This window comes from Cygnus atratus, chromosome 9, assembly GCF_013377495.2.
Source record: "Cygnus atratus isolate AKBS03 ecotype Queensland, Australia chromosome 9, CAtr_DNAZoo_HiC_assembly, whole genome shotgun sequence".
Classification (NCBI taxonomy): domain Eukaryota; kingdom Metazoa; phylum Chordata; class Aves; order Anseriformes; family Anatidae; genus Cygnus; species Cygnus atratus.
The window spans coordinates 4,294,276-4,316,257 of record NC_066370.1 but is presented as its reverse complement, the minus strand read 5'-3'; the positions used below and the strand labels follow the sequence as shown (position 1 = coordinate 4,316,257).

Genomic DNA, 21,982 nt, shown 5'->3' with positions numbered 1-21,982 from the left:
GTCTTTGTGCACTGCCAGGGTCGATGGGATTCATTTGGGGCTGAAAGCATCCCCAGGGGTGTTAGGAGAAAGGCCTTGGGGAGGGCATTTGGGCAGTTTCCAGTGTGGTGTCGCATACAGCACTCAAGGGCCCTTCCAGCTTACGTATTTCATCACCTCCACACAGCCTCGTAAGTACTCACAAGAGCTTGCTGATAACGCCTACGCTCCAAAAGCCACCTGCTACCCCTTCGCTCGTTTTACAACTCTCAAACATCGCACTATTATCTCATTTCGGCAGCAGGCTCAACTGAGCAAGCAGCAGTCCCTACCTCTCCAAAAATCTGGGAACACTGCTAAATACGCACCCCCATTGCTGCTTTTGCCTTGCCACGATAACATTTCTACCATTCAAGAAAACACTCCCAACAGCAGCATCGTTCCAGCAGCTTCCCAAGGTGGAAAAACACCTGCACTCAGCAGAAAACCAGTCTCACAGGTCTCATGCCTGCTGCCACTCCTTCTGTGCCCTTTCAGCACTTGGGATGGCAGCTGCTTGGAGAAGCAGGACGAGCCGGGCGTACCGAGCCGTGGTGCTGCCAGTCGGCCCCCTTTGCGGGCATGAGTCCCTCCAGCAGCACCGAGCACAGCAATCTTCTGTTCCAGGCATCTTTGCACAGGTTGAATAGAAACGCGGCTATACATACTCGCTTTAGTGAACAAAATGCTTCTTTTTACATCAGCAGTCAGGCTGAAAGAATAAACTTTCCATTAGCAATGTTGTCCTGCTGATGCGTACAAAAACCAAATATGCAATTACTTTAATTTCTTCTTTAGCTTGATCCACTGGGAAATTTCAAACAAACATTATCCTTTTGTTTTCATCTACTTGGACTGGAATCAGCCCTTGATAACAAAACACATAGTGATGAAGGGCCATAAAAGGCCATTAAATAATTTAATCATCTAAATTTACTATCTTCAGACATGTTGCGGCTGCCCTGTTTTTTGGCTTCCATTGCGTGCTTTTCTGATTGTAATTCTAGTATCTGCTATTCATGTCTATCCTACATTGCAGCAATGATTTTTCATTTTATTTACCAAGAAAAGCTCAGCTTCAGCAACATCTGGTTTACAAAGAGAATCCACATTTCCACCCAATTTTCCAGCTGGAATAGCTGAAGCAAAAGGAGGTCAGGCAGCTCATTTACTCAAGGTCACAAACAACATCTATAGTGCCACAAATACATGTGTCCATACATATACACACAAAAATAAAATATTCTATGATATTCTCCTTTGTTTTTTTTCTAAGTACTAAAATACTCTTCCCTCCATACGTATGCAAGCTGACAGTACAACCATTATGTTTGATTTTACACACTTATAGCATATATTCAACTTCATAAGCTCCTGTAAGCCCTCTTCTACTGCCTGTAGGTATCTTAAGCAACTAAGAAAGCACTTGCTATAATGTTTCATCATTTAGATCCTACTGTCAAAAGGTAAATAATGGCAGTTTTGAAGAGAGAAAAATTTCAAACTACAGATAAGCAAGATTATTTTCTTATTTCAGTGAGAAAAAGGAATGCAACATAAAATCCTGCAAGTCAAATGTACGTTAGCTCACTTTGGCAGTGGAAAAGAGAAAAAGACATCTTGCATTCTTTTGACATTCCTTTTCTCTTACCTGATCTCCTACGATACAAAGTAAAACTGTGAAGTCTTAGAGTGAAGAGTGCCAACGCACAATAACGTATTTCTCACTCTGACATAATTGTCTGTACTTCCAGATAACTCTTTCACTTTCCCAGTCTCTGTTTCTAATTTCTAAACTAAAAACTGCTAATCTTCATACATACTCATAACAAATGTGAAATCTTCAGTATTAACAAAATAAGAAGATAAAAATTCTGGGAAAAAACAGACATGGCAGTGGTTGGGATCCCAGAACAAGCCCTGTGGTTTGTGAAAGCCTGTGTAAAGTAATCAAAACTGAAGATAACCCCAACCTTGGCAAAAGGAAACATAATATACTCCATTAAGTTCTACTCCCTCAATTATCCCAACCTCGCAGCAACAAACAGCCAAGGGATGTGCAGGGTTCAGATGTCCAGGCATGCTACCACGCATCAGCTGGCTCACAGGATAGGTCCATGCACGTGGCCAGCAGGCTGAAACAAATGCACAGTAATTCATGTGAGCAGGCAATGAAGTTGACATACTTGCAGGTAAGTAAGAGGCAAGGCAACGCACAGTAGAGTATTATTTTTGCAGCCTGCTCTAAAGAACCTGCTTTGGCAGGGAGGTTGGACCCGATGATCTTTCGAGGTCCCTTCCAACCCCTACAATTCTGTGATTCTGTGATTATTTCAGTAGCAAGCAAAGTATTGAATGTTCACCTAGATGCCATGCTAAATTGCAGTTTACATGAGCATGACCATACTGGGTAGGATGAAAATTTGTTTAACTCAGCTTTCTGGACCTGTGAGTCCACAGATGCCTATGAAAAAATACAGAAACCAGTAAGCATAGCAGTATTTCTCCTGAATACTCCTCCAGTTTCCATTCACGCAGGCTCCCAGCCAAGGTACCATCCTCCATATTTACTAATTCTCAAACACTTTTCTTTCATTGATGTACCCAATCATTCTTTAAATCTATGCAAGCACCACGGACGTTAAATATTTGGTGGCAAGGAAATCCACAGCTCAAATACTCATTCTGTTGAGCAAATTTTCTTCACTTCCCTCCTCCCACCCCAAAGTTGTCATCCACTAGTTTCAAGTGATGACCACAATTTCTCTTGTTGAGAGTAGGAACTGCAAGCAAAGGCTACACGTGTGACGCCATCCTTGGTTTTTCAGCTTCCATCATATCCCCTCATAGTTATTGTTCAGGCCAGTCCACGTCCACTCTTTATCCACACAGTCACAGTCTACTGATCCTCCTCATCCTTCTCTGTAATTTTACAATTCCACTACGTGTGTTTTGAATTGTGCTGTGTATTAAAGACCTCCCAGGAAGCTGCTACGGAACTCTGTTATCCAAGAATAGATCAAAAAGCAAACTTTATTTATGATTTCGGAGTGAGCAAGAAAGCAGGACCAGAACTATGTCATTCTTAACACAGTAAAGCTGGTGTAAGCCTCCAGGTCCCAGCCTCTGCAAGGCTGGGAGCCGAATCGTAGCCATTCCTCTTCCTTTGCCTTCTCCGAATGGTTTTCTCTAACAGGATGAATGTAGGCCAGTATTTCTTCCCTTGTGTTTTTCCCCACTCCCACGCCTTGCTCTTTGTAGCCAACAGCGAAGACAAGCCCTTCAACCTTCACTCTTGCCTAACCCACCAGGAACCTAAACTGGTCATGGACAGCCTGACTCTGTAATACGTGAGCTGGAATTTTTATTTCATTTTTTAATTCTGGAAAGTCCAGAAAGCTCTCTCTTCCTGTCTAAATAGCCGGAACATCTTGATTCGTTTCTACTAAGCACCACTTGAGCTGGACACAAAAGCAGCAGTCAGAAAATCAGAAGCTAAGAGGTTAACTTCTGACCGCCTGCAAATACACAGCACAGCCAGGCAGAAGCAAGTGCCAGAAAAGGATGTGGATGGGAAACAAAGCAGTTTGCTGCAGTTCTTCCTCACTCAGTTCCTTGTTCTGCTTGAAGCACTGCAGACATGGTCTGATTCTAGGAGCAAATCCTTTGTAAAAATATTTCCAAGAAATACGGTCGTCTTTTGAATGCGTTTTACAAAAAGCAATGTTCAGCCACCAACTCAGATTCTTTTTGCAGGCTCATGTAACGTAAAATTGCCCTTGATTTTGTTTTAAAAAGGAAAATTGGCAAGCACTTCTTACGTGCAAAGCTTTTGGCAGCTTAAAAATACTGTGTAAAGAAAATTCTCAGTGGGAACTGGTACAAACTTTTGTGTCAACTCATCTCCCAGACATTTCATGTGGGCAGGTCCACTTTGGTGTATTCTTCAAGAACAGCCTTTTTTATAAAGCAAAAACGTTTTAGAGCTAAATATTATTAACCAGTAGATTCAATAACGGAAGACAAACATATTGGTACCCAGCTTAGGCAGGATTCACTTCTAATTTTTATATGAAATGAAGCACACGCTAAGAAGCACGTCTGTTATTTCCAAACACTTCTTCAGTTCAAACAACATTCATGAGTTTTCCTTCTACTTCTGAACATCACGCTGAGGCTTTCTGTGCTTGCACAGGTGCCCAAGGAAGTCAGGGGCATGCCGCCAGAGGGTTTCTGAACAGCAGCAGGTGATGGCCACGTGAACGCTCCCCTCACCGGTCCTTTCTCACCGACGGCTTTGCTGCACTGCCGGCAGAAACAGAGATTACCTGATAAAAGGGGCAAGCTGCCCCTTTTAGGAGGGCAAGCCACACCATGACCAACAAATTACAACGTGTATCTCAAATACTGGAAAATTTATTCATTAAAAGTCTGCACAGAAACAGGAAATGTTTCCCCCGAGACTGACCAGTGTGGAGGTCAGGATGACTCTCCCTGCACCCTCCGCACGTGTGCTGCTCACAGCCATGCAAAGGACACGCTCTGGGGCACACCTGGGAGTTGAGATGGCCAACAAGGGCCTGGGCTTCATTCGCATCAGGTCAGCCAAAAGACAAAAGGAAACCCAGCAGCAAGACCGCGAGGCCGAGGAAGCTGGGCACTCCTGGCCACGAACAAGCGTTCAGCTAACCCTACAGATGGCTGCACCTCCAGAAGGGCCATGCCTCATCTTCCTGCTTAAAACCGAAGAGCTAATGGTGGTCAATAGTTGGAGGAACTCAGGCACTGCAAATAACCCAAGCAGTCAAGGCCTGGCTGAGCACATCCAAGCCTGAGCGCCAGCTGGCGAGACTGCAGAGGCAGCTGGACGCGGCCTGCACTTCCAGGCAGCTCGAGGGAGATGAGGAAAGGCTCCTCAAGCACGTGGGAGAACGGGGTAAGGACAGACAGAGCTAAGGCACTGGGAAAAAAGAAATGGAGATTGGCTGCGTGAGCACCATTTGTATTCTTTACATTCAAGCCCCAAGTAGCCAAAAGTGAGAAAATATAGGCATGCTTCCAGGCAAAGTTCCTCCTAAGAAATTGTCTGCCTTCATAATTCCATTAAGATCAGACCTGCTACACAGCGAGCTGTAGTACGTTTGCACATAATTCACTGATGGAAGAAACCTCTCAGAAGGAGAGTGGCGTGTCTGGTTCCAGGAATTCACACGTCAGTAATTAATCTCCCCACTGTTACGGTTTACGCTCTGAAAGATCTAATTTTAGCATGTAAGTCGCAGCCTGCTGAAAGCATCAAGGTAGCACCGAAATTGCATTGAGATGCCAAAGAAACGTTGTCAGTGATGATGCCAATATGTTTAACTCCCAGCATACTAGTTTCATAGCTCATCACTGATTGATCCAGCAAGGCCAAGGCCACACACATTTTCTACTCTCTGATTTCTTAAAAAAAAAAAAAAAAAAAAAAAAAAAAAAAAAAAAAAAAAAAAAAAAGGGGGGGGGGGGAAGGGCAGCAGGGTTATACTTCTGATCTGTTTTTCTGTTTTACTGCATTAAGTCAAAAATTTATCCTGCTAGATTTACACATGTAAAACCAAGAACTCAATGTGGCTGTCTCATCTTCAAGCATGTATCAATACTAATAAAAAGAAAATCAGCACAGCAGTTGACAGACAAGAAATAAGGAAAAACAAACACCAAAGGCATGAAGTATTCACTTCAATTGGTTCCATACACTGTATTCAGAGTGAACCCTGAGGCATAAAGAAGTCTGACAAACATTACAACGGCTATTTTTCATTGCAAACCACACACACAGATTCTGTTATGTTTTAAGCTAACCACAAATTGGCAATAATTATTAACAGACTGCAATTGTAAAAGTAAGATATTGCACACATTCTTTCTGTTCAGACAGAACATAACATTTTGTTCTGAAGAGGCACCAATTTAACAGGAAGAAAAAAGTACAATTTTTATAATATGCATTTATTTATGCAGGTCCCTATGTCTAAAATAAGAGTCCCAGTGGAGATGAAATAAGTGACCCCCAGAACAATGAGGGAACCAGTGTGCTGAGCTTCGTTCTGACTGGGGACATGTCCGCATGTGCACGGTTACCCTACCTCGGAAGAGGAGGTCATGGTCCGTGGTCTGAGTCAGCCTAGGCTGGACTGGACATGGAATAGTGCCCCATGATGATGCCAGCCCCTTGCCACCCAAAACATCCTCAAGTATTAAATAGTGACGTGTTTTTTGATGCTGAATTCTAACCCTCTCTCTACCACGACACTCCTCTCTGCACGCAATAATTCAGGCTACAGACTCGGTTATTCAGAGGAAGTGATATAAAAGCTTGAAGACCAGAAACCGCTCCTGTATTTCGCAGACACTCCGCTTTCCTTAGCTCCAGACACTTTGATGACACCGTGCCTGCTTCTGTGTTCCTGAAGCAACAGTGCTGCAGTGAGCAATAATTCAGTTACTTGAGCACCTTGGCAGAGACTTCATTTCTTGTTTCACATACTCACAAAAACAGAGCTGCCAATTAGTGCAAGCTGAAAGGATTAAATACACTGAAAGTCTGCTTAGCCTTAGTAATGAAATCCTGTGTTCTGCCTTTATGTACCTTATAACCTTTGGTTAAGGGAAGAGCAAAATCGTTCACCCGTGTTTGTGCAGTTACTCTTAAGCTGCAGGAGGTATCGTGACCTGGAAGTCATCTGTATGCACCCACAGTCCGACAGTAGTCACCCAATAGTCAAAAAGGGGCCGTGCCTTTCGTCAAAAGGACGAAATGATACAGGAAATGTAGCCTAGAAGTCAGAATCTCTTGAGAGTTCTTAGAAATCAGGTGGTAACTCTCTTGGGATGCAAAGCAGCAGACTAGGTTTTACAGCACATACAGTAATCACACTTGATTTTAAAGCACAGATGTGCTCATAGTACATATTCCTCAGTTTATCTTTCTGCCACAGCTCTGGCCCTGTCAGCAGCCACACAGGCTTTCTGTTTGAAGCGGAACAACTCAGGAGCTGGTATTAGGGAAAGGGAAGTGAAATGACTCCTGTTGTACTGAGCCACGTCACCCCACCTTGCTAGCCACAGGTTGCCAGAGAGGCTACAGAGCAATGGGAACTTTCTACATACATGGAAACCAAATTCTGATACATGGAATAATATATGCATATATCTCTATGAAACAGATAAGGGCTGATAGATACATCTCTTGGTCTCTAATGAGCAACGCAACTTTGCATAATGCTTGTGTCTGAATGGGCTGAACTGGAATCCTGGTTTATTTATACTGGCTTTAGACCATCGGCATTAAGCTTACTGTTGTAAAAAAGAAAAATTCTAAGAGTGAGAAATATCAGGAACAGTTCTGCCAAACTCGATTGAGATTTACAATTTCACCAGGAGGTGGACGGATTGCATTTTTCTTGCGGTCAAAGCAGAAGACAACTTCCACTTTGGGAAGGAAGCAGGAATTAGCATCAGTAGGAGGAACCAATACTCACTGCAAAGCAAAAAACAAACCTCTTGGTAACAACAGGGAGAAAGGAAAAAGCCCTGTCAGTTGGAATACCTTCATTTGTCAACATCCAGCGAGGTTGCTCTCCCTCAAAGATCAAATCTTACCCAAGTTTAACAGCAATGTGCCTAATTCATTTCAGATGAGGGGAAAGAGCACTTTCCCCTTGGCTTCTCTTCCCCGATCTCCGAGCCACTCCTCTCCCACCAGCCACGACTGCGCTCCCCTCGCCTACCCCAGGGTCAGCAGCCCCGGACCTGCTGTGGGAGGTGAAACACCGAATGATTTCAACTAAGACACAAGCCTGGACCTACTTGTGCAGCCCAAGGTGCACATAAAAAGAGAATGCCTCTGAAAGTAGACCTACACGCTGCCGGTCACAGATACAAAAATGTTTATTTAATATATTCTGCATTTCTGCTGAACACTATACCACATACTGACAATATGAAACAGAAAACCTCCGCTGCCTTCTGTGTTTCTGAACAAGAAATACATTTCAAAGCGCTACCTCGAGTTTCCAGAACTTCAGAGATATTATTGTGGTTATTTTTGATTGCTCATGCCTAGTGCTTGGCATTTAAATCTATGTTCACTCTTTATTATTACACAGATTTTTCTCTTTTCCTTACTGCCTATTCCACGATAAATGTATTTAATATTGCAATAAACACAAGAAAGCAAGCAAACTCAAGATTTGTGCACTTGGCTGATTGGGTATAATTTCAACCTATTTACATCACGTACCATGTAAGATTTCTACAACCATAGCTCACCCAATTCCAGAATCCCAGGCCTGTCAGATCACTGGGATTTTGTTCCTAACTCTTCCTTTATAAGATGGAAATACTTCAACATCAACAAAAAGGCACGGAGGAAGACCCAAAGAGCAAAACACTCAAGGAAAGCAGAAAGCTGGCATTCGCTTCAGCCCATCAGAACCACAGCCAGGCAGAACAGCAGGCAGAGCACTGCAGACAAAGCTGCCAACTGCAGCAGATCAAGCATGTGGATGCATAGATTTGCTTATAAATGTGCTTAGTAGGTGAAGCAGTATGGCTGCAGATGGCCAAAGCCTGAAGGTGTTTTGTTTGCTTGTTTTTTAAAGTTTCCCTCTTTTCCATTTTGGCCTTAATCAAGTTACTTTAGCTTTCTACAGGTCAACCATCTTCGTTCCCAAGAAGCATTTTGAGCACACATCTCAACTGCATAAAACCACAAAGCCTTCATGAAGCATTCCCAGCGACTGCGACTGACAAAGACTTTTCTATGTTCTTTTGAGTTACACTCTACCCTTCCCAGTAAAAAATCAATAAATAAAAAAATCCTCTTCTGTGGAGCATATTTTCACCACCTGCTTTATTGTTTTGAATCCACAGACTTCACAAGCTGTCAAACAAACTCAGTTCACAGATTCATAATAATTTAATTCCACATACTATCGTGCCATACACATTACTTCAACATTAATAAGAGGTGAAAGCAATATAAAACATTGTTGCTCAAATCACAGATCTAATCGTATTGAAGTCAGATGGAGAAGATTTGCTCCACTGAAAAAGACTGGTTTTATGCCATCTCTTTTTCAGTCAGACGCATACTTCAACTGTTACTGCAATGAACTTAAATATGAAAATGAATCCCCATTTTGGGCTCATTCTCATCTGTGTTTAAGAAACTATATCTGCTGCTTAAACTGGTAAAAGCCAAAACCAAACCAAATGTCTTGTAGCACAGCAGAGCCCACACTGCTCTGAAGAAGTGAGGTGGGCACCATCCGTTCTGTACCATCCTGCTGATTATAATGCTGAGCCCCACCAATCTCCACCGGTGCACATCTTCTGAAGGGAAGAGTTCATTGCTAGGGACTTACCAGCAGGCCTATAGAGCATCAGACACAAGAAAGAAGTCTCAAAGACAACAGCAGCAGTTGCAAAAATGGCTTTTTGAAGTAGAATTGCATTTTGTGCATCACTTTACATTTTCCTCTCTTTGCACTTGAACATTATTCATTTATTCAAATATAGACCTGTGTCTGTTCCTATTGAGGTCAAGTGCCAACGTGGATGTTGATTAAAGACAAATATATATTTTAAATAACAATAAACTTATTTTACATTGAAGCTTCTGACTTGAGCTGAGAGATGTGAACGAGTATTTCTTTTGAACTTTCCAGCCCTGGATAATCTGTCTTTTCACAGACACTCCCCTCCTCTAAGACATGGCTCCTCTTCACAGAGTTAAACCTAACACCGCCCTCCACATCCACCGCCAGCCCTCCCCATTTGGAGGCACTCTGCAACACACCCCTACCCATAAAACCAGTAAGTCATGAGTGGGAGATCTCAAAATGATTTCTAGAAATGCCATCTACTGATGGTACTGAGTGTGCGTGTGGTGCAAATTTCAGTTAGGTAAATGCATGCAGAGGAGAAACAAGGTATGGAACTATTTAAACTAGAAAGGAAGTTAGTGCACATTGAGCAACAAAGCTTAAGGAACAAGTCTGGAGGTATATTTAAGTATTAGATGAGAGGTTTGTCAGGAAAATATCTTAAAGCCATACTTTTATCTTTCCTACTGCTAGACCACAAGACTAAGCTTCCATTTACAAAGTGACACAAGAAGCAGCTCTGATAGTGCCCCAGCTCTGCCTGTACATGAGAGCAGAGAAGCTAACCTGTGTCTGTGTAACAGGGAAGGTTCTTATACTTCCTGCGTAACTGGAATGAAGAGAGAAAACTTCTGCAAGTTGTCTCTTTTCAGAGATGACAAATTAAATAGAGAGGGTAGTAGCATCACCTCGCTGTTGCTGAGCTCAAGCTAACGTGTCACTTCAAGTTACGACATTTTGTTCAAAACGTGAAACATTTTACCATGTGTTCATGTAGCTGAGTACCAAGGGAGGGGGAAAATCGTACCCTCAAGTATCACGCTTTGCTCTTATCTTCCACACAAATCTCAGCTGCCAAAGTTCATAATAAATCATGTGAAAACAATCAGTGACCTAGTAGATAAAGCTCAACTTCTGTTCCAGTCACCAGCTCCAAATGCAAAGTGTCATCTAAGTGTTAGCACTCCCTCTCCAAACAGTTCTGCATAACCCCAAGAACTAAATTTTATTTCTTCAGGTATCTTCCCCTTCCCCCCCCCCCCAAAAAAAAAAAAAAAACAGCATGTAGTCATTTGCATATACTCTGCACAGGTTTTTAATATCTCAAAGCTAACTACCTCATGGACTTTTTTTTTGATAAGTAACAAATAACAAGATGGTCTATTCGATGCAAATATTCAACTTCTATGTCTAGCTAGTGGCTGCTGAATACTTATATTGCTTGTTTCTGATAGCTCCCAGGATTCTGTCCAGAAGATGACACACTGACAGACGTTTTCCAGTTCTGTCTTTTTTACGTCTCTCCACTGTTCTGTGGATCCAGTCAGAGTACTAATCTGCCTTACCCAAGGATAAATACCAGTTTTCTAAACCAGCAAACTGGAAAAGAAAAAAAAATAAATCAGTGAACAAAGACATCAGTCCTCGTTTTCAGTAAGGATGCTGGACACGCCTGCTGCAACACCTACAGTTTTCAGACAGTGCTTATGAGGCGGTTGACAAGCGATAGCTGCAAGCTGTACTGGGACCTTCTCTCTTTTCCAGCCCCCAGCTCCTTGGAGGGCTGCCTTGCTGGGCCTGACTCTGCAGGGAGGTGTGTTTTGGGGGGCTTACCGCTCCTCCCGGCTGCGGAGCGGCAGAGCCACAGGCGAGCAAAGCACGCTCAGAAGTGAAGGGCACAAACAGCCTTAATTCATATGGCACGGGATAAGCAACTAGAAGTGTAAAAAAGGATGTTGCCTTTTTTTTTTTTTATCCATACCTACAGGCCAGATATTTTCATGTCAGAACTGCAAACTGACTTCCTCTAACGCCTTTTTTTTTTTTTTCCATTTGTAATGTTTGCAAACATGACCATTAAAGGCACAATTCCTAGGACAACCTACACAGATGTTCCATTTCAGAGTTAATAAAGGAAGATGGGGCACATCTGTAGTGCCGTACACTTACTGCAAGTATTTTAGTACAGGCAGCCTCAGGATTGCTTGCCATGTCAAGGCAACATTTAAATTTTACTTTTCTCTCCCAGGGCAAACAAACTCGTGAGAACATGCAGCAGAGCTGGGGACTTAAAAAAAAAAAAAAAAAAAAAAAAAAACATTCATAAAGGAGGCCCAGTTTATCTTCCAGGGTCGACACTAAATCCTAACAGTCCCAGTAGGAAGCATGCCCCCGGGGGCACTGCAGCTCCAAGGAGGCAGACAGACCAAGTGCCAGCTCGGCAGCTGACAGGAGCCCACCCGCAGCAGGCCCCAGCAGGGGAGCCCGGCACGTCAGGATGCTTCGGGTCTCTGCGCCCTGGGACTTCTTGGCCTCTCTTTTTTGGGCACCCCAATCACCCCCTGCCCTCAGACCTGCGGGCTCAGTGGTCTAGTTGGGATCAGCTTAGCTCCTGCTATCTGCACAACGTGAATAATGATGTTTTGAACTAAACACTCTTCTACTTGTCTACATAACTGTCTCCACTGTATTATCCAGACATAAACTTCAATGATCTACAACAGACCAAGGGAAAAAAAAATGGTTAGGACTGTAACACACGCTTCATTAAGATGCAGTAGCCTCCAGTCCTCTTTATCATGCTGCTTATTCAAGTAACACACGAATTTTAGTGGAACCAGGACCATCGATTCCTGTCACAAAAGTGCTCTGAAGCAGCGCTTCCTTCTGAACTCACCAGTTCTCCCCATCACTGGTATGCCTCCCTGCAAAGCTCGATGAGGATTTATTTTAGATAGTTATGCAATTAACTGCTTCTAGCCTGCCTATAAACAAAAAAACATAGTGGTAACACCCATCCAGAACTGCAAGGAAAGATGCAAGAGGGATGACCATTTTTCCAAGCTGCCCAGCAGCTTCCCCCTGCGGCACCTGCCGTGCCAAAGCCAGCCCCGTGGCAGGGCTGGGCTGCTCTCCCTCTGCTTCTCCAAGGAGCTGGGGCAGACAGGGATCCCACGGATCTCCTGGGAAAGGGCAGCTCTGACAGGATAAGCACCAGTGCATTAACTGCTGCTGTCTTGTTCCTTCGTGGAGTTACTACCACAGGCAGAGGTGCTTGAGACCAAAGCTCACCCCCCGCAGCAGGTGACAGACGGACGCCTGGCTGTGCTCAGTGCCTCTGGGCATCCCCCTCTGGGCATCTCTGCAGGGCTGCCAAAAGCTTCCACAGCTCCTGGTAAAGCCTCACTTCTCAGAGCCCCACTCGCAGGATTTGCCAGCAGAGAACCACAACCCAGGCTACCACTAGCTCGTGTTTGGGTACAGGGAGCGCGGTGCGCTGTTTGCTGCCACTTTGCCCAAGCCCACCCTTCTGTAGCGAGGGATGAGGCAAGTTGCACAGACGATTCATATTCTGACATGCTGCAATTTCTTCCAGATCTTTCTCAAGTCATTTTGCTCGAAACTACTACTGGGAGGGAGACAACTGTTTGTTTAAATGCTGCTGAAGTAGTTTATTTAACCATTAGATGTGGAAAAAAAAAAGTTTGTTTTATATATACTGGATTTTAAAGCAAAAGATGCTTAAACATCAGCTTTGCAATGGCGAAATCCATGCTCTCCGTCCTTGTGACCAGTAGCTACAACCCCGGCACTGGATAATACTCTCAGCTGATAATTAAAGCACAGCTTGGATTGGATCCTAGCTACTATAGTTGCCATGACTGCAACACACGCCTCTATGGGCAGTAATGCTCTATTCAAACCGCTGCCAGACCTCATGACAGCTACTAAATTCTCCAATGTTACCATCACCCACCTACGTTTAAGTTACTGCTCTGTATTACAGCCAGGTGTCTGGGGATGTGCTTTGGCCCTGATCATAGCATCCTTCATAGAGAGGAGAAAGAAACAACAAAAATATTTTCCATCGCTCAAACGCTATACCTGATCACTCTGACAAACTGGCAAAAATACTATCTGCAGTGTCTTGGTTATATATATATATATATATATTTATTTATTTATTTTTTATTTTTTTTTACCAAGAGCCACACAGTATTAAATCGCTGCCATCTCGGACCTGAGCTGCTTCAAGATGGTTCAAGACGGTGAAGTTCATTCTGCGTGGATCAGCAAGGAAGAGCAATAACTAGGTGGTCAGCACATTCTCCATGCTGAAGCAATGATTTGTAATGAAAACAACCTCGTCACTTATTCCTCATAAAGCTATACTGCTTATTATATTCCAAGCACAAAATAAAAATAAACCAGTTTTAATTCAGAGAGAAAATGACTCGGAGACAGAGGCTTTTGAGCCCCCCTCTGTTACAGAACTGAGGAAACTCACTAAGCCGGGAAGTGGTGAGCTGCAAACATCTTGCTGCTGCAAACAGTTTGCAGCAAAGACATATGGGAGCTGATCTGCAAACAACTCGATATAAATTCCAGCTGCATCCTGGGTGAAAGTAAAGGGGTTTTGTCTATCTTTCAGTTTTGTTTTTGTTTTTATGACGAACAGACTTAGTAAACATTTTGTAAGCTGTCTGCTGTTTGGAATTCCAAGTCTGAAGTAAAACACGACCGCACTACAGGCTCCAAAGCTGCTCGTCTCACAGATAGTAACAAAACCCATCAGTAAATTAAACAAACAGAACAGTTACTTGAGCCTACGAGTAGCTCGCAGCTTTAGCGAGAGATTAAAGTAACATTTCAGCCGTGTTTGAGACCAGAGACAGCAAATCCACCAGGAGAATAATCTATAGTTGCAAATAGCCTGTCAAACGCTCTCCCTCCGATTACATAGTCAAAGAAAATAAATGGCATAGCATCTGTAATAATAATTCTGACAACTCTCTCTGCTGATTAAAGTATACTGTACCATTATGATGAGAGTCCTGGGTCTGCTCATTTCATCATCGCTATCCAGTGGCAGGATTTCATGTGACAACTCCTCTCGTCGCCGTCGTCTACAAATATGTGGACAGTTCCTCTGTACCACAGAACGAAAGGCTTGAAGCAGAACAATGCTGGCAGCACAACCCATATCTGCATCCTGAAGCCTACAAAATAACTTCTATGTTTATGCTATGTTTGAAAAACAGTGGCTCCTTGTCCCTGAAAACAGCCTACAGTGCAGCTGCAGCCAGCTCACTCTCCAATCGCTTCCTTGAGCTCTGATCATCTGATCACAACCGAATAGCTTGGATGCAGATAGAGGAAAGATTTGATCCCTGAAACTGAAGCACACGCAGTATTACGATCCTTTGCTCTCTCCCCCTCTCCCTCTGCTTCTGAATTCACACGAGAAAATGTGCTCCCTCTCTTGTACAATAAGCCTCCTCCTCTGATTCCAGTTTCATGGAACTGAAAAGTATGAAAATTCCGAGTCCAAGCAAACCAGCTGCTCCTTACACACACAACCATCAACAACTGGCAGGATCAGTTTACATACCTTTTAAAAAAAGTCATGTGCAGCAAAATAACAGCAAACATCTGGAAAGTTATTAGTTCTCATTAGCAGCATTGCTGTTTTTAAAATACTTCGCTTAGGGTTTTTTTGATGCTAAAAAATGTTAAAAAATGTTAAAGCTCACTGAGGGATTTGGGCTGTAATCTTTTCACTTCTTGCAATTTTCTGAAGCACAGCAAGCTCATTTGAGTTTTAAATGTAGCTAGTGGAAAAAAAAAATCTGGACTGCTTCATCCAGCTCATGTTAAAATAGCTGTGGCTCTATGAGAACCAGCAGTGTTCAGTTCTGAAATGCCTTTCAATAGCGCAGTTGTTGCGTGTTCCCACACATGCATTTGTTCTGCAGAGTAATAAATTTTTACGTCTACATAGGAGGCTTGTGTTGAGAGGGGTCTCTGCTAACAGGGTCTCACACTGAACGAGACACCGGTGACTTTCCAAGAACGGTAAGGGGAAAGCATTTGTTTTTACCCATCAGGATGGGGGCAGCTGCAGGCAGGCAGTGGGAACAAGTAGCCGCTCTGGCTCCTGCTGGACAAGCCATGCAAGCAGCACTCAGAGGTGCTCGGAAATCACACGGCTGACCTGGAAACCCAGCACGGGCTAATGGTGCATAGCGTAAGGTAAGAGCACTCGAGAGGAAGTTAACACTAAAAATATACACAGAAAATGGGTTTCTCCTACACATTGGGAAGACTAAATTTCCAATACAGTTTCCAGAGAAGCTGCTTTTAAGCTAATATGTGTAACTTTATTACATGTGCATCCAAAAACATATTTACCTTTCATCAGAAAGCTTTGATTCCTAACGAAAGCCACGAGAGCTTTGTCATCAATTTCCTTGCAACCTTATAATGCAAGTTAATGTAATCTCTGTAAATAACACTCCTTCTTACAACCTCAGGCAGGAACTGCACTGAAAGCATTCCATGGAAATGTTTTCTTCTGGATTTGATTAGAGTTTAATTGCTTAGCACTCTGGCAAAGGACACAATTTTAGTTAAAGCATTCGCCAGGAAAACTAAATACGTCCTTTAAAAGCAGTTAGCCCATTGCTGTTATTTCTTGCCCTGCTTTACAGCAGCTTGCTTTGAGTGCATTCAGAAAGGGCGAGGAGCAGCAGCAGGCACAGCACAACCCCACGCACAGCTCTGCCAATGCACCTACCGGCTCGGCCACCCGCACGGCTCCGACTTCACGTGCTGAAACGCTGTGTGTGCCCATAGGCGGCCTGCCCTACAGAGGAGGCCGCATATCACGCTTATTAGTTTGACTTTTCTAATGCGATTACAAGAGCACAGTGGCACAGCTGTGCGATTTCTGCACCGAATCTGCAATCCTGCCTGCTGCTGCTATTGTTTATATTTTCATCAGTCCCCTGCCTGCTCCAGAACTGAGGCTGATACCTTGGCCACACAGAAGATGCACTTGGCAGCTGGCAGAGCTGAATTCCTACTCTAATTCCAGCAACATCAATATGGGCTTGGGTGACTTCCTGCATAATGTCTGTTGCTGGCTGTTACGGCAACTGTTCTGCTACCTTGGGGCTGCTAGCACATCTTGTGTGTGCCTGCACGATAACTTCTGCTCACCAGGGTTCAGCTGGCAGGGATTTTTATGAATTTTGGTTTCCAACACTCACACACACACACACACACACACGTGCACACGCACATGGAATAGCACCCTAGGGCTTGACCCAAAGCTTTGCTTCGCTCCCAGTGAAGAATCTCATTCATTTCAGTGGTCTTTGGATCAAACTGTTCCCTGCCAGCAGTCCAAGTGACTTCATTACAATTTTGGGGGGATTAAGATATTATTAGATACAAGCAGGAATGACATAATCTTGGCATAGCATCTCTTACCAAAGAAAAATGAGACTTAATCCAAAACCAAGTAAACTACACAAGCCAAAAGCAGCTAAAACTGGCCTTTCAGGCCATAAGCAAAATTCAAGAACTGCAAAAACTTAGCTAATGCACACAGGGAATTAAAAAAAAAAAAAAAAAAAGAAAAAACCACCAATCTGTTAAGAAACAAAGAACCTAAAAACCAAACATTTCTGTTTTAAGGAAATCTCACAAAGCATGGAAAGGAAATTTCCCAGCCCAATAAAAATGCCAGGACATCCCATGCAACACACACACCATCAAATTTTATTTTTGTAAATGGAGGGGTATGCTCATCAGCATACATTATGCTTATGCAGCTACTATTAACAGCATTAGTTACTCTTACAGTGAAACATCAAGCACCGTTTTGTGTTAATTAGGACTTTAATCCAGAAGCTGAATGCACTGAAACCCTTTGAGAAGCAAAATCCTCCTTTGTGCAAGCAGGGCCTTAATTCCCCGTTTTGAAGACTTTGGCAACAAGGCTGGGCTCAGGAATATCCCCATTCAAATCCACCCGCTGCCACTCGCACTCCATTCTTCACCACCAGTCATTTCAGCTGTGCTCAAGTAGCCGTGTAACACCAGCATGACAGTTTACAGAACAGGCTGGGAAGCAGACCACTAGAGGAATCCTGATTTAAAAAAGAAATAACTGAAACACGGAGAGGCAAGAGAGTTATTTTAAACCAGATGATTTCAGTGACCCAGTCCTTGGCAGCTCCAAGGGCTGGGTCTGTGCAGCAGCAAAGCTGTGCAACAGAAGAAGTGGGTCACACTTGCCATGTCTTATAAAGTCTGTGGTAAGAAAGCAGAGGTCAAGGGCATCTGGATTCTTGAGCTAGTAGCTATCCACCATCCAGGCTCAGCTTCCACATGAAAGAGATGTCAGCTCTACAAACAGGCAGCCACGGGCTGAAAAGGCAAACTGACTCTAACAGGAGGTCTGCAGCGAAGTGTAAATCCCTCGCCTTCCAAGCACTGGCTTAAGTCTCTTCTGAAAATATTCCTGCACTTCTGTTTCTGCAGACTGCAACACTTTCTAAAGATACTACCAAATAGTTTTGTGCACTCCCCTTTCATAACCCTTTAGCACATAATTTTAAAAGTTTGTTTCCTTCCCACAAGCCTTCTTTATTTCATTAATTTTTCTCTTTGTGAACTTTGAACATGTCATCAAATTTAAGGCCATTTTAAAGCATGAATTATTCTCCCGGGAAGAAGTCTTTAATTTTTTCCAAGTCTATCTTACATGAGTTACTATTCCATCTACCACCTCCTGGTACAGATTGCAAACGGCTCCCAACAACACACAGGCAATGTGGTGACAGCTGTCACAGCTCCATGCAGAGACCCACAGTTAGAGCAGAACTGCTGGAAAGGTCCAGCAGTAGCAGGCAAACATTTCAAGCAAGTTACAACAGCAAAATTACATTCTCTATCTTGATGCATACAAAGATCAACGAAATTTTGGTGAGCTACTGTTATCTCTCAGCATGATGTAATTTATCACTCACATCATCCCTCCAAAACAAAAGGAGCTGACAGACATTATCTTCCTAGCAAAGGGAATTTTCTTCAGACACAACAAAGGTCCATGTCTCCAGAATTTGTTTTCTTAAAGGCATTGCAAGTCAAACATAGCGAAAATATGCACGCAAGTTTGAAAGTCCCTCTTCATGCTTGGATACTTCAGAACAACCAGTGGAATCCTAACCAGCTCATGAGCAATCAGCATCAGGACTTGGGTCAGATATAAAAAATACTCCAAGAGGCTGTCTTTACAGCAGTCTGCTTGATGAAATAAACTAGTCGTTAACACATCTCCTCTCCTTTCATGCGTCATGCCTGAGGAATGATAGGAACTGAAGCCTTTCAGTGAGCTTCATCTAACAACTGGGTCCCTAAAGCAAGCAGCGGGACATGGTGGATACCATGCTGCCAAATAACCTCGTGGCAGCATTGCCAATGCTTTTGTCCCTGTCCCCTGTCAGGTTGCATGTGGAAGATGGGGGACTATGTGGATCCCTCCTCAAGAGCTGCCCTATCCTCTCCTCCAGCATGGTTATGTCCCAAAGCTTTCATATCCAGACGAGCGGAGAGGCGGTGCACTGCTAGGCTGAACTACTGCTACCATATGCTTTGAGGGGAAAAAAAAAAAGAAAAAAAAAAAGCTTTGAAGTGTATAAGGGGATCACTCATTTGTTTCAGAGAAAGCGTATGCACTCATGGTTGCTAAAAGCTATGACTAGCCTCAGAGCCGTCTAACACACCTTCCAGCTGAGGGCTTACAGTTATTTAAAAACATTCATGCACTGTATATCAAGATGTTGCTTCAAAACTGTTAAACACCAGAAACAATGAGGCAACATGGCAGAGCAGGCCCAAGGGTCTTGCCAAAGGTGACTCAGAGTTAGAAGGACACAAAAGGCTTTTACATTTCTTTATTTTCCACCAGCTACTCCCTAGTGAACTGGGAAAGAAGCATTTACTTCACTAACTGCTCAGCAGTTTCCGAATGACAGAAGACTTCTGCATGTACTTCCTTCTGGAGGTATCCTTGACTGACGCAAACAATTCTTAATTTTAACAGCACCAAGTACAGTCAGCGCAAACTCCCCATTTAGCAGTATGTGGTTGTGACTACACGAGAGGCTTAACTCATTCAGCCACCTCGTTTCTCAGGGTCTTGCCCCACAGCACTGCAGGACGTTCAGGGTAGCACCCTCCTGGCACTGCCACAAAACCGCCGCCACCACCCGGCTCCAGAGCGAGCAGGGCTGCCGAAAGCAGGTGTATGGCACCCTCTAGGGAGTAGTACATGAAAGACAAATGCACCAACAGGCACAGCTCTCCTGGCAGGATAACGCAAACAGCACGTTCATTAAATGACTATTTATAAAACCTTGACTTTACATGAAGAAAAACGTAACTGCACTACACAAGCCGTTTAATGGAGCTAGGCGTGCTTCACCACAACTAGAAGGCAGCCCAGAAGAAGGGCTGCAGGATGAGGATGGCTGTATGTAACCCTTCTAAACACACGTGGTTCACATTGATCGATAATCAGGCCTTTAAGCACAAAGAATTGGCTGCCTGCAGGCCATCTATGCAGTGTGGTGCTGGACATGGCGCAGCCAGGACGGGCAGGCCGTGAGGAGCCCGTCACAGCACCGAGCAGGCCCAACAGGACAGCAGCAGCACCCGTGAGACTGAGCCATGAAGCTTGTTTTCTGACTCTACATGCTAAAAACAGAAGCCATCACATGTTGGCATGGGGAAAAAAAAAAAAGTCTGGTAACCACAGGAAGAGATTGCCCATGACTGCTTGAGCTAATGCTGCCCTCCTCTTCTCAACAGTGCTTTCCTTTCATCTCTTTCACGTTATGTCTGGTGAAAAGTACTACGCAGAAGTTGTGCAGAGTACTCTGAGTTACTACCACACTACACATGGCCAAAATACAGAGCTTTTCACCTGACAGATCCCTCAGCAAGGTTAGTAATAATGTCAATGTACTGCAGCCATTTAAGAGATAAGGAAACAGACAATGTGATAAAAAGACTGAAGTAAAGATTTCCAACAGGCTCGTGACAGAAACTGGGCTAGAACCCAGAACAGAACGTGACATACACATATAACTTGCATGCAAATAATTGCCACGTTCTTATTTCCAACTCAAGTGAAGCCTCCCGATGATTCACAAGTCATTTCTCACTTTGATGGGTAATTTATTACTATTGCAGCCTCAGTGATGGGATTTCTCTCAGGTACTTTTTTTAGATTAAGTAAAATGGAAGAACTGTAATCCACAGGCAGCGATTGAAATCTCTATTTCAATGCACTTCAGTGGCTTTTGGATCTAACACTACATATTTTATAGACTGGCAAAGAGCATTGTTGTGGTTTCCTTAAATATGTACCAGGAAATAAAAATGCTTAACTTTTCTTTTTTTTTTTTTAAAGCACTTGCTTTATAAGAACTTTTATTATCCCATAAAACTGGTAGACTATTATTTGGAGCTACCAACATTCATCCATTGTCTGACGCAGCACCAAAAAAACCCCGTGTGTTAAGAGAAACTCTGGAAAGAATTTTCACCAGAAGTAACAACTAAGGCTGAGCTAATGCTTTAGGAAGCAAATATTGTACAAATAAGCCATAGCAGAAAAACAGCCGGGAGGAGATGCACCAGACAGAAGTTGTGACAAGGGAAATTGCAGTTAAATACAATAAAGACATTTCCCCATGAGGGCGGTCAAACACTGGAAGAGGGCACTGCAGTGCCTGTGGGCTCTCCATCCTCACAGAGCCTGAACATCTGACTTGCTAAGGGCCTCCGCAACCTGGTTTAGTTGGACTTGCTGTGAGCGCAGAGCTGGACTGGACAACCTCCAGAAGTTCCTTCCAAGCTACATTATTCCATGACTGTGTCAGAGCATGGCTTATTCAGCCTAGCAAAACAGAGCCCAGATTTGTGCCCTGTGAGGGAGAGCACTAAACACAACCAAAGCGGAAGAGCTGCTCAAGCCAAAGCCTAAACACAAAGGCAGGAACAAGTGGCTATAAACTGACCATTTAGGCCATACAATTTCACTTTGCAGAAGGCTCTGTTTCTAACTAACATAGGAAGGAGCATAAGAGGCTTCCAATCAGGCTTCTTTCAACTAAAAGTCGGCTGTATAATCCTTGCTTATTATTTCAAGGCAATTTCACTTTGAGACAGTCTCCCATATGCAAAGAGTTCGGCCAGGATCAAGGAAACAAAATGGACAATCTCATTCAATTTTCAAGCATAAGCTTCCACAGCTGGAAAATAAGGCACAAAATATGGATGTAGGAAACGCAAAGCAAAATTTGTACATACAGGGGCTAGCAAAACCTGAATTGTCTCAGGTACTGATGTCCCATCGCCCCACTCACCCAAACGGAGTGGCTGCAGATGTATCCTTTTATCTGATAGGAAAGATCCCACAGGAAGAATACATATTATTTCCATAATAATGTGGCTTT

General features: G+C 43.5%; 1 protein-coding gene across 8 annotated transcripts in view; it reads right to left on the bottom strand.

Moving 5' to 3' along the window:
• DOCK10 (dedicator of cytokinesis 10) overlaps positions 1–21,982 on the bottom strand; it is a 150,881-nt gene that overhangs the window by 112,822 nt on the left and 16,077 nt on the right. The window contains exon 1 of one of the 8 annotated variants that reach the window (XM_050712495.1): positions 14,488–14,784. The exons of the other annotated variants lie outside the window; for them this stretch is intronic. Within the exon in view, the coding sequence (XP_050568452.1) occupies positions 14,488–14,652 (165 nt within the window). The 5' untranslated portion in view covers positions 14,653–14,784. Of the gene's footprint in view, positions 1–14,487; positions 14,785–21,982 lie in introns of those variants that run through there. 8 annotated transcript variants of the gene reach the window in all.